A 20,411-nucleotide genomic window follows, 5' to 3' on the forward strand; every position below is an offset into this window, starting at 1 on the left:
TGCCCATCAATGTAGAACAATACCTAGCTAGATGGACAGATGGTCTTTGGTCTAAGACACCTCCTTATGTCCCTATGCATATTCCAAATAATTTACCATTTGGAATGGAAAAGTCAGGAGGGAGGTGACATTTCTAAGACTTTCTCCTTCTTGTTGCTTTACCTGTGGCTACTGACAAACCTGAAAGTAAAGGCGCACAAAACTAAAGACTCCCTTGAGTTCTATAATGCTTGGGCAAATCCTTAGATACCCATATTATCCACACACCAGGTATAAAAAAGAAAGTACAAAAAGGGATATTAAACATTGGCTAGCAAATCCAAAAAATAGCTGAATTCTGTTTCCAGGGATATCTGCTAGTGTATGGATCTGAATATTTTCCACCAGCATTGCAAAATAGTATCATTTCATCTGGCTGGTAATTGGAATTATGCTACTAGCAGAATAATTTTACATTTCATGCAAATTTAGGTGGCTTGTTATGACCTATGGTAATAGTTGTTTTTGCAGGATTTTTATTCTATTGCTTTTCTTATGAAGGGACAGGATTTGGTGTTGCAACTTGCCCCAGATCCTTGAGATGAGCCAAACATGAGATGAACAAAACATAAATACCTAGTACAGATGAGTGAGTCACCTTACAGCAAGGGTAGGCAAATTAAGGCCAGGGGGCCGGATCCAGCCCAATTGCCTTCTAAATCCGACCCGTGGAAGGTCAGGGAATCAGCATGTTTTTACATGAGTAGAATGTGGCCTTTTGTTTAAAATGCATCTCTGGGTTATTTGTGGGGCATAGGAATTTGCTCTTTTTTTCCTCCAAAATATAGTCTGGCCCCCCACAAGGTCTGAGGGACAGTGGACCGGCCCCCTGCTGAAAAGGTTTGCTGACCCCTGCCTTACAGCTTACATAGCTCTCTACAGATTTGTGGCCAAATCTGAATGAAACCAAGATTTATGTATATTTTATGCTACAATAAGTTCTATGGTGACAGCCCTCCTACTGACAATAGATATTTCTTCAGGGCACCACTTTTCATAGTGCTTAATGAACATATTGAACAATCATAGTACTTTCTTCACGCTAATTTCCTCAAGCAGAGCTCTCTCTCTCTCTCTCTCTCTCTCTCACACACACACACACACACACAGAGAGAGAGAGAGAGAGAGAGAGAGAGAGAGAGAGAGAGAGTAATTGGCACAAGCTGGCCTTGTCTTCAACCAGAATTACTATGTGGCTGAACAATATTCAAATTAATAAGCCTTTCAGGCCCCAAGCAGTTAAGATTATCTTTGAATTAACCTCTTTCAGACAAACCTTTAAGGGCTCTTGTAGCTGAATGGAGTGGTTATCAGAAACATCAAGAGAAAATCCTACTGCCAGTGGCCATGACAATATTAATCCAGATTATTTAAAACATCCATAAAACAGGTTTTGCATTCTGGACGCATTTCAACCAGCAACAGCTAAACAGGGGGTGAATGTGGGAATGAAAACAGAGCGTTCAAGTTTTTTTTAAAAAAATATTGGACACTATCCAGCCCTCAAGGCACCGTTTTAGAACTGGCATCCAGATTCCCACTCCCTTCCCTAATCCAAAATCAGTATTTTGGCATTACCCTTGAGTATAATACAAGGGAGCCAAGAATGAGCAACAGGAAAGCAGATGAGAAGATTAAATTTAAAAAATATGAAAGCTAAGCAAGATACATACAGATAAGTGGTTTCTGTGATAATTAATCTCAGTTTTGTAGATGTGACCTCCATTGATCTTTTTCATCAAAGCATGCAATAAAAAAAATGTCCTTCTCAATGTATCTACTTGTGTCAATAACAAAGCAGGATAGCAACTGACTAATCCAAAAGCTGTCACTTTAACTCCCGCATTTGTTGACTAATTTTCCAACTGAAATTGACAAATAGCAGCAAAAATTATTTAAAATCAATGTAATATGCAACTGATTTCTCTGACCCTAAAGTCTTTTCTTTCTTTTTTTACAGAATTCTATAACCAACTAATGGAAATAAGACAGGACAGACATTTTCACCCCATCAGCCATTATGCTAAGTTAAAGACACCCACCCCTTTCTGCATGATGTGAAGTGAATGACATTTGCTTTGTAATGTGGGGAGGGCGTGTCACCTCTCTTCTGTAATAATGAGGGTCTTCAGCTGCAATATGATAAAAGGTTTTGAGATCAGAGGTCAGTAAATGGGTGTGGGGACCTATTTTGCCACTTCTCTGCCTAGTGGGCAGGACAAATCACTATATCAAAATGAAAGACCTGCACTATAATAAACTGCCTGAGTCTTTATTTAACAGTTTAAATAATCTCCTCCCATGACACGTGGGAAAGACACCAGTAAGGATGGAAATGGCACAAAAGATTGATAATGCTGCTTCTTACTCAGCACAGGGGATGAAATGATTGCCTTTTGGCCATCTCTGCACTAATGAAATCCTCATTTAGAAATAAGATGCAAGCTTCTTGGGAGGAAAACAACCACATGGAAGGTGCTCCATGTGGGAAGGTGTTCAAGAGAAGTAGATCCTTTCAAGGCTAGGAAGTTTTCAGCATGCCATCACAAATGTATGTTATCAATGAATGGCTTATGTGACTATTGTTATAGCTATAGTAAACCCAATTCCTGGTAAAATATTATGTAGCACCAAAATCATTCCAATGCCCCAAAGCAGCTTTCCTGAACATCAGGCTCTAAAGCTAAAAACAGAAATTTTCATGTATTTTCCGATGAGGTAAGATGCCCTATAAGAGAGAAATCAGAAGAAAACAATACATCAAAGTTTTTATACAGGATTTCAAAGTATCATACAATAATACATACCTTTTAAGGGACTCTGGTAAATCCAAAGTGCACGGAATATTCTGTGATGCCTTTGAAGTTTCAGTCAAGGCTTCGCCTATTTCTTGCAGCTCTCCAAGCGATACCCAGCTAAGCAAGGTAGACAACTCACAGTCCTGCATCTGAATGAACTGATCTTGGTCTTGAATTTCTCTCCTTAGCTGTTGATCTTTAGCTTCTAGAACAGCCAGCCTTGCTCTAAGGATTTCAATTTCTTTCTGCATGAAGTAGAGAGAGAATTGTGCATTCGTGTTTAAAAAAGGAGTGCGATAAATTATACCAAATGGTGCAAACACACAAAAACACATGCAAGAGCCAATTCTCCAGCCAATTCTCCACATGGCTATAATGCATTTATGAATATCATCGATACCAGGCTCATCTTTCCCACCCAATGAACCTCACCCACATGGTTACAATATGTGCAGCCATGTCACAGTCACATGGGAAAGAACCATAGAAAAGAATCTCTCACGTGACTCAATATGTCTGAAAAGAGCTGAAGTTCTACCCAATGAAGTTCTTGAACCCAATGAAACTCAAGTTGAATGTTATTAATGTAAGTCCTCCTGATTTAAAGAAAGCTTATCTGTGAATTATGTTCTCAGGATTAGGATCAATATGTTTAAACAAATACAAGCTAACAGCATGAATCAAAGCAACAACAGTCAGTCACTTTGTAAAGGCACATTTCTGAAGATATGCCAACCCTTGAAAGCTAATTCAGCTTTGCAGTTGTACTAATTAGCACAGGAAGAAGAGCTTTTCATTCTGAACTGAAATAGTCAGTCCAATAAATTCAGTTTGCACTTGTGTTGCCTGAAACATATGTTATTTGCTGTACAGCTTCTTTTGCAGCAGGAAAACAGACAAAAGTAGTGCTTCAGCACACACAAGTGTTTCTCAAGGTCATCAGGCCTGTTACTTTGTGTATAAAATCAGGTTTGTAGCACAAACAATTCATTCTCTGTATTACTGATTTGATAATAGAGCCAAAAACCCAATGGTCTTCAGTTAACAAAACTACATCTCCAAACTCAACCGTACTAATTTCCATTAGCTGGTAAAGTTGGAGAAAGAAATAAAGAGGGAAATGGTGTTATATAACTTCTGTATTGTTAAATATTTGACAACATTTGTAGGGGGGATACAGGACTAAAATCCAAAATTACAGCTATGTGACACAACATAAAAAAGTACACTCTAACAATGTTGTTATTATTTCAGGTGCACAAAGATCAACAGGCTGGGCCCAGCTTTGTATGCCACTCCCACATGAATCTTCCCATCCAGTAAAAAAGCAGTTTCTAAATCTAGCTTCAAATCCTATAAAAATGTGTAGTTGGAATGGACCCTGAGGATCATCTAGTCCAACCCCCTGCAACGCAGGAATCTCAACTAAAGCATCCATGACAGATGGCCATCCAACTTCTGCTTAAAAACCTTTGGAATCCACCACTGTCAAACAGCTCTTACTATCAGAAAGTTCTTCCTGATGTTTCATTTGAATCTTCTTTCTTGTAACTTGAAGCTATTGGGTTTGGGTCTTAACAGTGAAATCTGGTTAGTGCTAAGTGTGGTTAATGTTTATTTAAATCAGGGTGCAGAACCATTTTGGTGCTGCATACCAGATCCTTATCGGATACTAGCCTTGTGAGCTGAATTTGACAGATGGGCAGGGCTGATGACATCTGTCAAATAAAGTCATAATGATTGATTGATTAGGCAATCTGACGTTCCAAAATCAAGACTTCAAAACACCCAGCAGGGCTTGCAGGGCTTGTGGTGCTTAAAAGCTAAGGCTTTGGCTTTCCACAGGCATCAGCTGCACAAGTGAGTTCCCTGTGGAGAACTTGCTTGTGCAGAAAATCCAGTCTGATTTCCTTGTCAATGTGCAATCACTTTAAGATTTAAGATTGCGCATTGGCAGTTGTATCCCAACCTGTCACAAACCTAACATCTCACAGGCTAAATCTGAATCCCTGGTAGGTCAAGTTTGGCCTGTGAGCTGGAAGTTTCAAATTCCTGGTTTAAACCATTTAATAATGCTTAGAGAAGGATAGCTGGAATTCATTCTAGAACAGGGGAGGCAGCATACAACTCCAGGTGCCATGTAGGGCTTAGAGAACAGGCCAGTCAAAAAAGTGAACAGGAACTTTATTTTTTCTTTCAACCAAGAACAGAACAGCAACAAGCAGCTCTTCATTCTACTCAAATACAATTAGGTCTAATGTCACCTAATGACCAAACCACAGAATGATGCTATACTCCATGGTTCACTCCCAATCCCTTAACCTTTGTGGAGGGCAAGAATACACTATGTTAGAATAATGTGACTATAACACTACTTTAGGGGATAGGCCCAGGGAGAAGGCTCAGCTAGAGGCAGAAGGAGAAAATAGTCAGGGAAGGAAGACCTATTGTACATAGTTCTTTAATAAAACTATTTCTTCTTCAACTCCTCTGACCTGCTCATCATTGAAACAGAGAACATTACACACTACATCTGCATTGGTTCATGAACAGGTAGTCCTGCTGGCTTTTAACAACCCAGCCTTTTTTCTTCAGCAAAGAACTTGTACCTATTTTTGATAAAACAATTACAACAAAAGCTACATCATAAGTCAACATTTACAAGTTTACATTTATTAGTTATGATTGTGAATATTTCCTATTTTAATAGAAGAAGAAAATGAAGATTTCTAAACCGTATAAGAAATAGTTAGGCAAGAACAACATTTTTATAATAATCATTGCATGTCAAACTTCTAAGTTACTTTTTCAAGAACCTAAATCATGAAGTTCATAGATCAGACACTGATAGAATAAACAAAACAAAGAATAAATGAAATTTTCTTTGAAAGTTTTATTTCCCTCCCACTCAACTAATTTCCAATAGCCAATTAAATTTAAGAAAGTAAATTACACAGGTGAGTATAAAGAGCATATTTTTAAAATACTAGGAAAAGTAAAAACATGTTCATGAACAACTAAATCTTCAATACCCTCCAACCTTGCAAGAAGTTTGCACTACTCCTGTGGCCAAAATTATTCTTTTTTTTTTTTACTGCCAAATGGACTAAGATTCTAATTACTGCACAACAATAAATGTACTTGACCATACTTCCCTATATAAATATTGATGCATATACTGGGACATCATGTCCTTCTTACCTGTATCAATGCCTTTTCTTCAAGCAGCTGATCTCGTTCTGTGGCTGAAATTAGTAGTCTTCCATGGTGAGGAAAATTTAAAATCTTCTGTTCACATCTCTGCAACAGCTGTTTTTCTTCTCTATTAAGCATTTCAAAAATAACCATTACAAACGCTGACATGTGTTGCATTAGCAAATTGGCAGTCATCTCCTAAACATTCAGAAAAACACACACTATCTTCCAGGTCACGGTGATCCATTCTCTAAAAACATAGTTGTGCCAAGCTTGAGAATTTATTTAAATTTTAAAGCAGTTTAGTGGTTTGATGTTGTGTGGGGCCTTGAGAGTTTAGCAGAGGCCATAAGGTGGGATCACTAATTAAAATACGATGCCCTAAGGGTCTTTTTTCTCTGTGTACACCATACAACGTTGTTTGCCTAAAATGCATCCATTAGTGTCTTAAATGAGTGGCTAGAGGCAAATGCATAAATGCAATTTTTTATCCCCACCGTGACAAATTTCTTTATCAATTAGCTCTCCAGTCCTCAGTATTTGTGCTGATATCTGCCTGGAATGTAACAATACTACCACCTTAAAAGATGGCAGAAACCCATGCTGAGAGGCTGTGCTGATGGTTTGTGGGAACCAGCATAAGAAGTCTCACTACAAGAACAAGATTTCCCTGCTCTCCTCCCTACCCCCATGCACCCTCAATTGGCTCTGGAGTGTCTGGAGAACCTCAAGAATAGCACATGGTGGGAGAGAGCAGATCATAAAATGCTTGCACTAATGGAATGACTGGAAGAGTACAAATTTGAATTCCCCCCTATATAATTTGTTAAATTGAGCATTTAGTGGCCAGGATGATACATGCAAAAACAAGGAAAGTGCATAGATGAATCACATCCCTTTTTATGCTGAATTGCACTTTTCTAGAATTCAGTAAACTGCAATTAAATATTGTCATAATTTTAGTTAAAATTCCATCTCATTTCCAATACTACTGTAAGGGAGTAAAAACACTTTCCTCACCAGCAGGTGGTGTATATATGGGAAGTAACACAATCACTGGTATACAGCTTTTTAAAAATAGTGCCAAGCCTTTTAATATGTGTGTGCTTAATGTAAAACAATAATGAATCATTCTTTCACTACCATCCAAGAAGTGCCCAGATTTCCCCAAAGCTCTCATTTGCTTTGAATTTTAGAAAGTAAAATAAAACCACCTTCTGAAATGATAAATTAGGCTGCACTCTTAGGCACATTGGGACGCAGGTGGCGCTGTGGGTAAAACCTCAGTGCCTAGGACTTGCCGATCGCATGGTCGGCGGTTCGAATCCCCGCGGTGGGGTGAGCTCCCGTCTTTCGGTCCCAGCTCCTGCCCACCTAGCAGTTTGAAAGCACCCCTAAGTGCAAGTAGATAAATAGGTACCGCTTTATAGCGGGAAGGTAAACGGCGTTTCCGTGTGCTGCGCTGGTGCTGGCTCGCTAGAGCAGCTTCGTCATGCTGGCCACGTGACCCGGAAGTGTCTTCGAACAGCGCTGGCTCCCGGCCTCTTAAGTGAGATGAGCGCACAATCCTAGAGTCGGACACGACTGGCCCATACGGGCAGGGGTACCTTTACCTTTACCTTTTACTTAGGCACATTTACCAAAGATTGACTTCCAAGCAGATATGCACAGGATTGCACTTTTAGATGACTGGTCCTACTTGAAGATAGCATACCTCAAAATAACATTTTCCTACTCTTGTTAGGAAAATCATCCAATAGGAAATTAGATTTTTAAGGTGAGCATGTTGCTGGATTCTACCTTACAGAAACTATGCTGCACAGTTCCCAGTTTAAAAAGTGTCCAAGCACATTCCCTTGGGTCGGCTTGCAAACAGGATTTTTATTGGGGGAGGGGCTTCTTTTTCCTTATTAGCATATAAAAATAGAAGATTCTGCTGGCCTGTGCATGGCTGAACACATAAATCCTTTAATTCATGTGATACATCCTTTGCAACTATGTGTTCTTTAATTTCTCTTATAACACAACAATCATTCATTCCCCAGTTACAGTTTCAAAGTTCAGTCAAATGCCTTCTGAAGTCACTTATGAAAGACACATGGGATTTGATTAGTTCGGAAACACCTGACCTGCTAAGAGGGCATGAAAGAACAACATGGGAAATCCATTAAGAGTGTGTACAAAACCACTCGCCTTTCCCACTGAAAATATGAACCTTGACAAATGCTTGTGGAAAGAGAGTAACAATCATAAAGAACTGATTATAAGAGACTTGAACAAGGAAAGAATAATCTAGACAAATCTGAGGTTTTCTTTCTGTGAAGTGGGAGATTGAGGGAGAGGCTCAGCAAAGAAAAGAAAATGTCAGGACCTCTGCTATGGTGAGTAATAATCTGCAACACCCTTCCCCAATCTGGGACCCTCCAGATGTTATGGGCTACACTTCCTGTCTGCCCCAGCCAGCATCTGAAGGGCAGGAGTTTGGGGAAGGCTGATCTACAATCCATTGAGATGTTCTCCTGTGCAAGTCACTCTTAAATATATCAGACCCTTAGTAAGGCTTGCAGAGAAATACTTCTTGTTAGACTGTGCCCCCAAACAGTCATCATCATTAGATACACATATTATCAACCAACAATAGGTCAGTGCAGTATCACTATCCCAAAATGTGCAGATGGAGGAGCCAAGTCTGAGAGTTAGTTATCTTAAGGCTACCCAGTTAGTTTATGGCAGAGACAATATTCAAATGAAGGGCTTCCTGGTTCACAGCTCAGCATCCTAACACTGCATGAGCTCTCTGGACTTCTTTGGGTAAGAAGTGTGCAAGTCAGCAAATAGTGGCATGTGCTTTTAAGTCGGCCATGGGTGCCTTGGCAGAAAGGGAGGTATATAAATGCACTCGCTCACTCACTCAATAAATAAATAAATAAATGACAAAGGACCATTGATTTCAATTGAGTGCTGGGTTTCACCCTATGTTCACAAATTTTAGCGCAGATTTTAAGGAAGCTTAAAACATTATCCTATACCACTAGGGCCAGCAAACTTACCTAGGAACTTCCCCATACAATGCCACTTGAACCTGTGCTTTAAATCTCTCCAAAAAGCTGCTAATTGAAGGATGTTGTGAAGGAAGCTGAAATTTTAGTGCACTTTTCTCTTTCTCCAGCTCTTCAAGTTTTCTTCTAAATTTATCAGCTGGGAAAACAAGGAGGAAAACACATTATAATTAAATGATTCAGGGCTATATTTTGTTCGAAAGAAAGTCTGGTACAGTATAGTGATAAACAAAAGGGACATATCATAGAGAGAAAGCTTTGGTTATGTGAAATATTTTAAATGATAGCGACATTATTAAAAATGCAGCCAAAGAGTCACACTGGTTGCCAAGCTACTTAACCTATATATATGTAAAGAACCAACCCTTGACATTATTGCATACACTGTTGAAAATGGTAACACACATTATGAAACTTGCAGTACTGACATCAAATGCTTACAGCAAAATTAGACGTGACATTAATCATAGGCTTGTTTTTTTCCTCCACCAAAAAACAGGTGGAGGGGGAGGCAATTTGAATCAGGACTAAAGCAAAAAGACTGTGGGGATTTAACCCTTTGCCTCTGTTAGTGTCCCAAAATGGATCAGGGCCCACACAACTACTATTTGACCCCATCTTTATGTGCCATCTCATTTTGGGTAAGTCAACTCTATATTCCCTATTCGAAAACTTATTTCTTAAGAACTTATGTCTTGGGTTGAAATAACATTGATGAAACTTTGAGAACTTGGATAAAAGGCATACTTGAAAACAATATTATTTTATAAAGAAGCTGCCTATCTTCTGTTAGTAATTGACACTTTAAAAAGTTAGCATCCTTTTGTTTCTTTATAGAGGCTTTTAAATTCCACAGAGTATATTTGAATATACTCATTTCAGACAAACGTAAAACAATTTTTTTATTCTTTGAGAAACAAAAGATCCTCCAATTCTTCCACCATTTCCAACCACCTTCACTCATTTTTCATTATCAGAACTATTATTTCACTCTTAAGTAGAAAATTCAGCTAGGTGCTTTGAGGGAAATGAAAATACATCTAAATGAGGGCTAAACTGAAGCAAATGGGGGCAGGTTCTGTGAAGATTTTCAAAAACTGGAGGGGTCCCCAATTTTGAGAAGGCTATCACAGAAGTGACCACCTAATTAGATGTGAGAGAAGCATGAGCATTCTCCCAAGCATTCTCCCTGGAATACATCAGGAAGAACTTTCTGACAGTAGGAGCTGTTCAACCATGGAACAGACTCCTTGGGACTATCCCTCCTTGGGGGGTTTTTTTTGTTTTTTTTGTTTTATTAATTTTTTAGAAAAAATTTCTTTTACAGATTTAAATAACACATTCACATCAACCATAATGCCAAATTCTTTTGGACTTCCCCCCGCTTCCTCCACAAACCTCATAATTTTATATTTATTTCACATTTCCTTTATAATTGTATTGCCAGTTAATTAATCTTTACAACTCTTATCCCTCCCACAATACCCTTTCTCATCACAAAGCCTCTTTAAATCCAACTAGCGTTGTCTGTTCATCACAAATATTTTCCAGATAAATCGTAAACTTTCTCCAGTCCTGTGTGAACTTGTGATCTTTCTGGTATCTAATTTTTCCTGTCAGTTTATCTAGTTCCGCAAAGTCCATCAATTTCCGTCTCCATTCTTCCAATGTTGGTAATTCTTCTTGTTTCCATTTTTGAGCCATTAAAATTCTTGCCGCAGTCACTGCATATTGAAAAAGTTTATAATCACTTCTATTAATTTCTCTTCCTGTAATTCCTAACAAGAAAGCTTCTGGTTTCTTCACAAACGTGTATTTAAACATCCTTTTCAACTCATTATATATCATTTCCCAGAAGCCTTTTACTTTCTTACACTCCCACCACATATGGTAGAATGTCCCTTCCCTCTCTTTACACTTCCAACATTTGTTACATGTCTTATACATTTTTGCTAATTTTACGGGAGTGATATACCATCTGTATACCATTTTCATAATATTTTCCTTTATCGTCATGCATGCAGTGAATTTCATATTTTCCTTCCACACCTTCTCCCAGTCTGCTAACTGTATATTATAACCAAAATCCCTGGCCCAGTGTATCATAACTGACTTGACTTCTTCGTCCTTTGTTTGCCATTCCAGTAACATTTTGTACATTTTTGACAATACCTTATAGTCATTATTAACTATTTCCTTCTGAAATCTAGACTCTCCTTCAATATATTTCCTCTCTTTACAATCCTTCTTAAACATATCATTTGTTTGGAAGTAGTGCAACCAATCATATACATATTTTTTAACTTGTTCATATGGCTTCAGTTTCCATTTCCCCCCTTCTTTAATTACAATATCTCCATAAGTCATCCAATCCTCTCTCATGTTTATCTTTTTAACACTCATGACCTCTAGTGGGGCCTCCTTGGGGGTTTTTAAGCGGAAGTTGGATCTGTCATGGATTCTCTGATTCTAAGTTTGGTTATAAACTACAATGCAGCTTTCAGCACCTGCAAATGACTGCATCAGTGGTGGGGAAAGGTATCAATAACCCTTTGCCCAAAGGTCATTTTCCAAATCAATGCCCCATCCCTACCCTTTGTCCAGTATCTTTTGTCAATAAATAGAAAAACAGTCCACAGACAGGGTTATGGGTACCTTTCCCACCCACTGCCATAGCTGCTATACTTTATTTTTTGTTGATTTTAAAGTTCACCTATCTCCTGTATTTCAGCTTAGTCCAGAGAAGTGGCGTGGAAGCTGCTTTTCTGCAGCATGACTCCCCTTCCCCTCTCTCTGGTCCATTCTAGTCTAGACCATTTAGCATCTTGAACTGAACCTAGAAATCTACTGGGAGCCTGTGAATTTGCCACAAAATCAAAGTAATTTGCTCCAAGCAGCACCCCCTTCTCCCCATTAATACTCTGAATAGAATAAGACACTGTCAAACATATTCTAGGAAACAATTACTGAGGTCCAATTTAAAAAGAGAACGACACACACACACAGAGGCAGTGATAACATACTAAATGGAATAAGATGTCCAACAGTGATAACATCTAGCAGCCACTTCTGTGCCATCAGTCCCCTAGGAATGACTGGTACATGGAAAGCTTGCCATGCTATAGCTACAGGGTTCACATTTCAACACACATATCCTTCCAAACAATACGCTTCTGTCAGGTTATCATTCCATCAAATCTGTCAATTGCATCATGTTTTTGTGCTACAGGACAAGATGACACACTGTGTAAAGGTCAAGTGGAAAAATGTCCCTTCCACTACATCATCAACTTCAGCTGGTAAAGGTCATTCCGCCCAATAGTTGCTCCTACAGAAAACAAATCTACATGAGGAAACGATCCAATACCTGAGGAAGAAGTGATCCAATACCTTTTGTCTCATCCAAATGTTTCTTCAGAACCAAGTCAACTTGCCTATTTCTTTTTCACAGGGTTAATTACAGAAATCTAGGCTGCACAGAATGGATTGCATATAGGCTGGACATAAATTTCAACAAGTACATTTTATAAGATGTCAAAGGTTTCCCATTATCCCATATATGATTTGCCATTAGAGCCAATAAATGTGAAGTGCTTTCAGTACTTAGAAAAAGAGCTGTTTGGGTTGTATGCACTCTTATGACAATCCCTCTATAAACTCTAAGTTCCAGTTACTTTAACTAATGTACTGAACTCAATAAAATTCCAAGTATGAGGTGTATTTTCTTCTAAAAACAATACCAAATGAAATGGATCCAAGTCTGTTTTGTCTGAAAGCCTGTTGTTTGATTTCTACATGTAGACACTCAAATAAAGTAGTAAGAACTGGCCATGGTCAAAATCCATGGCATGTGCCACTGTTGATTTCAACATAAAGAAGTGGTAAAAGTCTAGAGAAACCTTATACTTAAATTGCCTATAAGTATGCTGCATGGTTGCCAACACAAAAAGATTCACAAAACATTCCTGAAACTATAAAGTTTTAGTAGGAGTCATCGTTTGGTTATTAAAGCTGCAATTATCTGTACAGTGTACTCACTTAACTGCCAGCAAACCCCATTGAACTCAAGAGGACTTACTTTGCAATAAGGATATCAGAGAATTCCAACAAAAACTGAAACAGAGTGGAAATTACCAATGTTCATTTGTTCATCCCATGTCCAGAATGAAATCAATCAACTGTTGTTCCTTTCAATCTGCAAATGTTACATAATTGATTATGTTGATTCCCATTTGCGTTGTGTTTCCTTTGCACTGAGATGAATGGGGTAGAATAGCATAATGGCAATGTAATTACACAATTTACATAATTAATTACGTAAAATATGTAATTTCACTACAGAGGACAGCGAGACAAATATAGTCATATTGGGCAGAAAATGAACTGCAGTGCAATCAATACATGAAGTACAGGGGTTGGCATCCTGTTCATATTTCCAGATCTCTCAAGAGTGCTTGATGAAATTATAGAACTATTCCAAACCTCATACCTTTTTACATAGGCTTATACCAGAAAAGCACGAACCCTTTATCTAAAAACAAATGCTAGGAGACAAGTATAGAATTTCCCGATCAGTCAAACTCTGCTGCGATTAGACAATTATTATTGCAGGAGGTTTGCTCCTCTGACATCTGTTTATCATTATGGCCAGTTAATTAAGTGTTCAGAGATTCTCATTCATGACAATACCAATGTGCTGTCAAACTAGAAGCTGCCATTTTCTATCCTCACTGACAGTCTTGTGGATTGGTTCGCTTGATTAGGCAGCAGAATAGCATGCATGCAGGTCCAGCATCTGCAAGATTAAACCTCTTTTTCTTCCTTCCTCCAATTTAGCAAGGCAGGACAGCAAATGGAATTTTCATGAGAAACTCTCAGATTTTTAGGATCTCATATAATTGCATTTGCAAAATTTCCCTAGAGGTTTAGTAGTAGGAGAGGAGCAGTTATAAACAGCAGTATTGCCTCTAAAGAAAGCCATTATTCCTTATTCTGGCTACATAATCAAAATTTACTTGAGAACATAATTAAAGAAAATACCTTTTCAAATAAAGAAAATTTCCCATGGGGCAACATTTTCAAATTTAGATACGTACTCCAAGGCAGCCGCTATCATACCTAATTATACATTTCACTTTAACATACTTTGTAAGCACTTACAAGATTTCCAGTGAATTCAAAGGCAGTTCATGTTCTCAGCACCTATTGACATTCAGAAACTTGAACATTGATATAGGCAATTGTTCACACTATTTTTAAAGGAACACAACAAGAATTTGTTGATAGAAAAATGAATGGTGGTTTTGTGTAAGAGCACAGTTGTGTGCATCACAATCACTTCAGTGGGGTTTAAGCAATCAATGCTCATGGTATTTCTTTTGTGCCATTTAAGTCAAAATGCTGTGTTACTATAAAATAGAGCAAGATTAATTCAAGAGCCACAACCTTTTCCATCTGTAAGCACAGTTCCATTTTATGAGAAGGAGTGGGGAACCTGTGGTCATGCTGGCTGGGGCTGATGGGAATTGTAATCCAAAAATATCTTCAGAGTCACAAATTGTTGACCTCTACATTAGGATGAATATAAGAAATTACACAAAGACAGAATCAATTTGTCCTACTTTTAAAATGAGTGGAGGTGCCATTACATTCCAAATCAAATTATAAGTCACTCTATGTCAATAACCTGCCTAAACAAGTGGTAAGGATGAAACGCCCACCATTTCCAAATCAAAGCATAGCAAACAACATCAACTATTAAACTAAGCTGTTTGTGTGGTATTTTCAATGGCACAAGTGGTAAGAATTCCATTCTAAACCATCTGAGGCAGTTAGCTAACCTATGTGTTTTAAATATCAAAAGTCATAAAACTGACTGAAGAATTTGAGCAATCTGCAAGAGAGTTAATAACATATGCAAGCCAAAACAATTAACTTTCTAAAGCAATGTGGTCCAAAGCATAACTAAGATAATAAATCATCTTCAGATACTGCTGTTGCCTGGTACCATTCTCAAGGGTAAAGCATTATAGCCAAAAGAGTCTTTTCCTCAAAAGCCAGTAGATTCTTTTTCTTAAGCTTGACTCTTGAAAACTTGCTTGCTGTCTGCTCTGCATTCAGTTATGAAGGTAAATTTGATGTTTGCCTAACAGCATAATCCTGTAAATGTTTACCTAAGAAAGCAAAGATGTGTAATATTTTGTCAGGAATACAACATTAGCAGATAGGATCATCCATTAGAAAGTTATATGGATAACCCATTCAGATCAAACATTTTTCATGTGTATGGTCTAAATTGCTAAATATTACCATCACAACTAGTCCTAAACATTATGTTCAAGATCCCATCATAGCAAAATATGGTTTTGGCTTTATATATTCCTTCAACAGCGGTTTTTTGAAACTTTGCTGGATTGATTAAAGTGCATGCTAGCAAACATTTAAATAAGCACATTTTTCCAAAATACTTAGCAAACTCATATATCCCTCATATGTAATCTGTGGAACAGAACTTCACCACAGAAGTATAACTAATATCCAACAAGAATGTACAGCAGTGATGGGACACCTGTGGTCCTCCAGGTATTGTTGAAATCCAGCTCCCATTTAAAGGACCATCCCACCTGAGGTTCCTTATCCCTGGTCTTCATCTACAATGGTGCTCATTTCTCAGGTTATCCCTACTAAACAGCTATCATGTATTGAGCAATAATTTATGCCTTATTTGAAGAACCCAAGAAATTTGTTATGTTTATACTCATCTTTTTTATTTGATGCAAGGGAATTGTTTTGTAGGTGGGTAGGTAGGTAGGAAAAATATGCTATGTAATAAAAAAGCGTTATCTTAGAACACACCATCTCAAAAGTCCTATATACCCCTACACACACAGTCTGGTGAAAGACTCAGCCAGGAAGCACTATACCAAGCAGATTGTGGCTAACAAATCACTGTTCCCACTCAAATACTAAAGTGGGAAATTTTGGCAGCACATACTAGTTTATGCAGCCCAAGCAGCATCACTGGAGTCCAAAGGAAAAAGTATCTGAAGGGAAACAGAGGGTAGTGTCCAATCATGTCCAACCATGGAAGATAGATCAAGAACAAAGGAGCCTTTAGAGCTGGTGAGGCAACATTGAATCCCAGCTATTTATAAATTAAAAACTGATTGTCCATATCGCTCAACAAGAAATAGCATTCCTCTGATACAAAGATATTCTTTGGGAGTATTCAGTGAAGGTATATGTATGTGAACTCTTTGATTTTCTGAACTGCATTCAATTAATGTTGTGGGACTTGAACGTGCAACAGTATAACATACAACCAGTGTGCAGAGCCTAAACTGAACCCCTTTCACATGTGCATATTGCCAGGGCCCACACTGAAAAGAAAATAATACGAAAACATTTCTGCCCTCCAAACATCCTATACAAACATTCAAGTTGGTACAAAAAAAAGCAAGCTACCCATTCCATCTACCTCCCACAGATATTTTACTTAAAAAATAAAATAAAATCTTGGCAGCAAGTTTAACCTTGGAGCTGTCAAGTTCTGTCATGAATAATGAGCTGTAACAACATTCCAACATCCTTGGACAACAGAAACATTTCTCCTCTGTGCTATGCCAGGCAAAATGACTTCCCCCTACCATCCTACCTGTGAGAGTACGTATGGTAATGTGGCCATCAAGAGGAGATTGCAAGTAAATACAAATGAGCCATTTCATTATGTTTCATCATACAGACTGAAAATTGGGTAATAAATAAACTGTGTAATAAATAAAATAATGTGTAAAACAAAAACATGTTACATTTAAAATTAAAACAAGGAACAGAACAATACATATGCCCTAATAGTCACTCAACAGGGCATCTGCATATGATAGCATATCTACACTCAAAATAAGCAAAGTCTGGTAAAAAGATTTCAGGCTTCTCTCTCTACATATATAATAGTAATAATGAGTTCTTAGCATCATCCAGAAGGATAATGTGCAATATCCTATTCAATTAGGCTTTCCAATATGAAAGTTGTGACTGTGCTCTGTGTTTATTCAATATAGATAGAAATAAAACATCAAACAGCACTTTCACACAACCACACTCTGGATCTCTTTTAGGAGTTAGTTAATCACTACAGTATTATATATGTTACTATGATTAACAAAATGGAGTTTTCATTTATGTGGCAAAATGTTTCACCTTCCACCTTAATCAGCTGTTCTGATATATAGTTTTACTTATTTTTTAAAGAGAGAATTACTGTTTCCTAATCAGCCAAGCCAACTATCAAAATAATCCAACTTTGATGGCGATGTAACGCCTCCTACTCAGTATTTCATTGAGGTCATGTCAATGTAACATCTCCTCGAGTCAGTAAAGGGCAAGGAATTTCCCACCACAAAACCACTGGCAATATATTGCATGTATGGTAATCTGTGGTCAGTGGTAGGCAAGAGAGTGAGATACAAAATAACTGAAATCCAAATGAATGCATTATTCATATTACCAGCACCAGGCATCCCATTTAATTGGTGTTTAAATCATATTTTGCAAAGCGTACCAAATATTAATAAAGTCCTAGGAAAGGATTGTGGTTAAAGAAGCAAGTATGAAGCAGGAATTCTCACCCTTCTGAAGTTCCTGATAACATACGTTTTCCATAAAATCCAATTAACTTGTGATTGTTTACTAGAGATGCAATCCATCACTTCAGTGAGGCTTGCAAGGCTGTGGATTACATCCTAAATTAGCTGTTCAGCTCATTATTTTAAACAAACCAGGGGGCTGCCTTTAAGCTACTGTTTTTCTTTCTATGGTCTCACCATCTCAATTTCACACTAAATATGTCAACAAAAACAGCACTCAGACCTGACACAGTCCATACCTAGTCCTCCGACTCAACGATGGGCCCCAATTAGTGCTACAACCATTGATCAGGTCTTCCACTAGAAAAAGAAAAATAAGCACTTAAAAGATAAAAAAATATATATCCGTGATTAGGATGGGTAATCCCTCACAATATCTTTCTTCCCAGCCACTTTCCCCTTCATTCCTAAACCTTCCCCACCCTCGAAACCAAGCTTTTCTGGATTTTTGTTGTTAACTGTTTTTACTGATATCTCTGTTTCCTTCTTTTTGTAAACCACTTTGTGGGTTGTTGTTTTTTAAACAGTTTAAGCCCTATATAAATTTGATGAAATAGAGAAATTAAAGATATTCAGAATTCGTTTATTTAACAAAATGCATATGCTGCTTGACTGTAAACAAAACAAGAACCAAGTTTGACCTTTCCCTATACAGTATCTGAAAGTCTGGTGCAGGCAGTAGGAGCTTTGCTTCTTTGTTTTCAATTTCCCTTGCTGGAGCACAGTAACAGAGAAGCAATCCCATAATGAGAAACCTCTCCCTGGATGCAACTCAGGTCTAGGACAACAGATGTGGGAGGGAGGAGCTTGAGGACAGGCACACCCTGCACCTGAGTGTCAGATTCACTTAGGAAAGTGGTTTAGGATTATTGTTTAGCTTTCCCTCCTGGGAATGCTCCTTTGCTTTGTGCTCCAAGGAGAGATTAAACAAAAAACAAACAAAACCCAAACCACCTTTCTTGCATCTTGCATTGTCAGATATTGATGAGTGGGTGATGGGTACAGATATGTTTGTCTGCTAGCAATTGACAAGAATTTGCAGGGGAAATCTGGAAAAAGTGGATAACTTGACACTTTCACTGGAATTCTCTCAATTAGCTACCAAAGCAAGGGAGAATTTGCATCCATTTTCATACAATTAGTTTTAAAGTACGGTAGTACTGTGTGTGTACTTCAATATTTAAAAAATCCTTCCAGCAGCACCTTAGAGACGAACTAAGTTTGTTATTGGTATGAGCTTTCGTGTGCATGCACACTTCTTCAGTAAGTTCACACACACTTCTAAAAAAGCAGCTTGTCCCTCCTTAGAATTTGGTGCCCATTTTGAAAGCTATGCTAGAAACCAGACCACACACACACACACACAAGACAGCTTGAGATCTAGGCAAAGGAAGTTTTTCTGCCCAGTGAAGGAGCTTGTTTCTGTAAGAGCAGAACTGCACACCAAAGAGAAAAGGGTTTGTTGGGGTGGGGGGCACCACTTCTCTGCTAAAACCAAGTGGGGGCAGCAAGGTGGCTGTGAAATGAATTTCCAGAGGTCATTCCAGATCCTGTGAGCCGCTCCAGAGTTTGGACAGGGCAGAAACAACATTACCCCAAGGGCGAGTCACCATATGGCAGCAGTTCAGGTGGTACAGAATGGTGGGAAAGCCTTCATGGGTTGAATATGGCACAAAGGCCTAATGCTGTCTACACAGCTAACCCTTCACAGATCAGGCAACTGGGCCAAACTAGAAATGTGCATAAATACAAAGCAGGTGGCTGCACATCTTGTTTTTCCTTAACTAGCTACAAGGGTGGCATGTCTGATTCTTACTGCGAAAGGAAGGTGGGGCGGGGGCTTATGTCTCCACTCTCCCACCAATATCAGAATGGAGATCACACTCACATATAGAGCTAAGAGCCTTAAAGATAGAAAATTCCCTAGATGCCAACAAATCAAATTAGGCCTCTATTGCCGCATGGGGCTGTTACCACCAGTACATTTCCTGGGGAACTACTATTACATCAGCTGCAATGAATTAATCATTTATTACCAGAGGATCTTGTTACCAATACATTAGTAATAGCAAATGGGTTATTCCTGACCAGAACACAAATCTCAATTAAAACTCACCAAGAGACCTAAAGAAAGGAAAGGAGAAGGAAGAAGATAAAGGTAAATTTGTGCCTTTCTGTTACAGAAGAAATACCCTAGGTGTGATATCATAGTTCCCAGAATAAATATAACCTTGCGCAGAGGGAAATATCACCCAAATTCCACAATAATGAAGCAATACTTTTAATGCCCAGGGAAAAACTTGTCAAAACATACAGTACCAAGGAGATTCTTGCCTGCTAATTAGAAATATCAGCACAATTTCATCAGAATGTATTACTCCTTTGTTGTTAAGAGACAGATTCTCTAAGCAAATGGTATTAACTACTTCCCAAACGTATTATCCCAGGAAAGCCTCTTCAATAAATGTTAATGATTAATCGGTGCCTTCATTGTGAAATGTAAATTCTATTAATGAAGTGGGAACAATGAATGGGTCTCTCCCCAATGTCCGCCAGGTAAAAACAATTTTAATTCATCTCTCTTCATTACTCAAGAAAACTATGCTAAGATATATGACCAGATACCTTTGGGAAACAATGTTTGTGTTCATCTGGATTAGAGAGAGATCCAGCTA

The 20,411-nt window shown here is 38.2% G+C and overlaps 1 protein-coding gene across 6 annotated transcripts in view; it reads right to left on the bottom strand.

The window, feature by feature from the left end:
* The window catches only part of DISC1 (DISC1 scaffold protein), a 167,061-nt gene that overhangs the window by 122,127 nt on the left and 24,523 nt on the right, over positions 1-20,411 (bottom strand). For all 6 annotated transcript variants that reach the window (XM_079971816.1, XM_079971811.1, XM_079971812.1 and 3 more), the window contains 3 exons: positions 9,083-9,230; positions 6,039-6,159; positions 2,847-3,082 (listed from right to left, as the gene is read on the bottom strand). In XM_079971816.1, the coding sequence (XP_079827942.1) occupies positions 2,847-3,082; positions 6,039-6,159; positions 9,083-9,230 (505 nt within the window). The remainder of the gene's footprint in view (positions 1-2,846; positions 3,083-6,038; positions 6,160-9,082; positions 9,231-20,411) is intronic.

This window comes from Podarcis cretensis (assembly GCF_951804945.1).
Source record: "Podarcis cretensis genome assembly, chromosome: 3".
NCBI classification, from domain to species: Eukaryota; Metazoa; Chordata; class Lepidosauria; order Squamata; family Lacertidae; genus Podarcis; species Podarcis cretensis.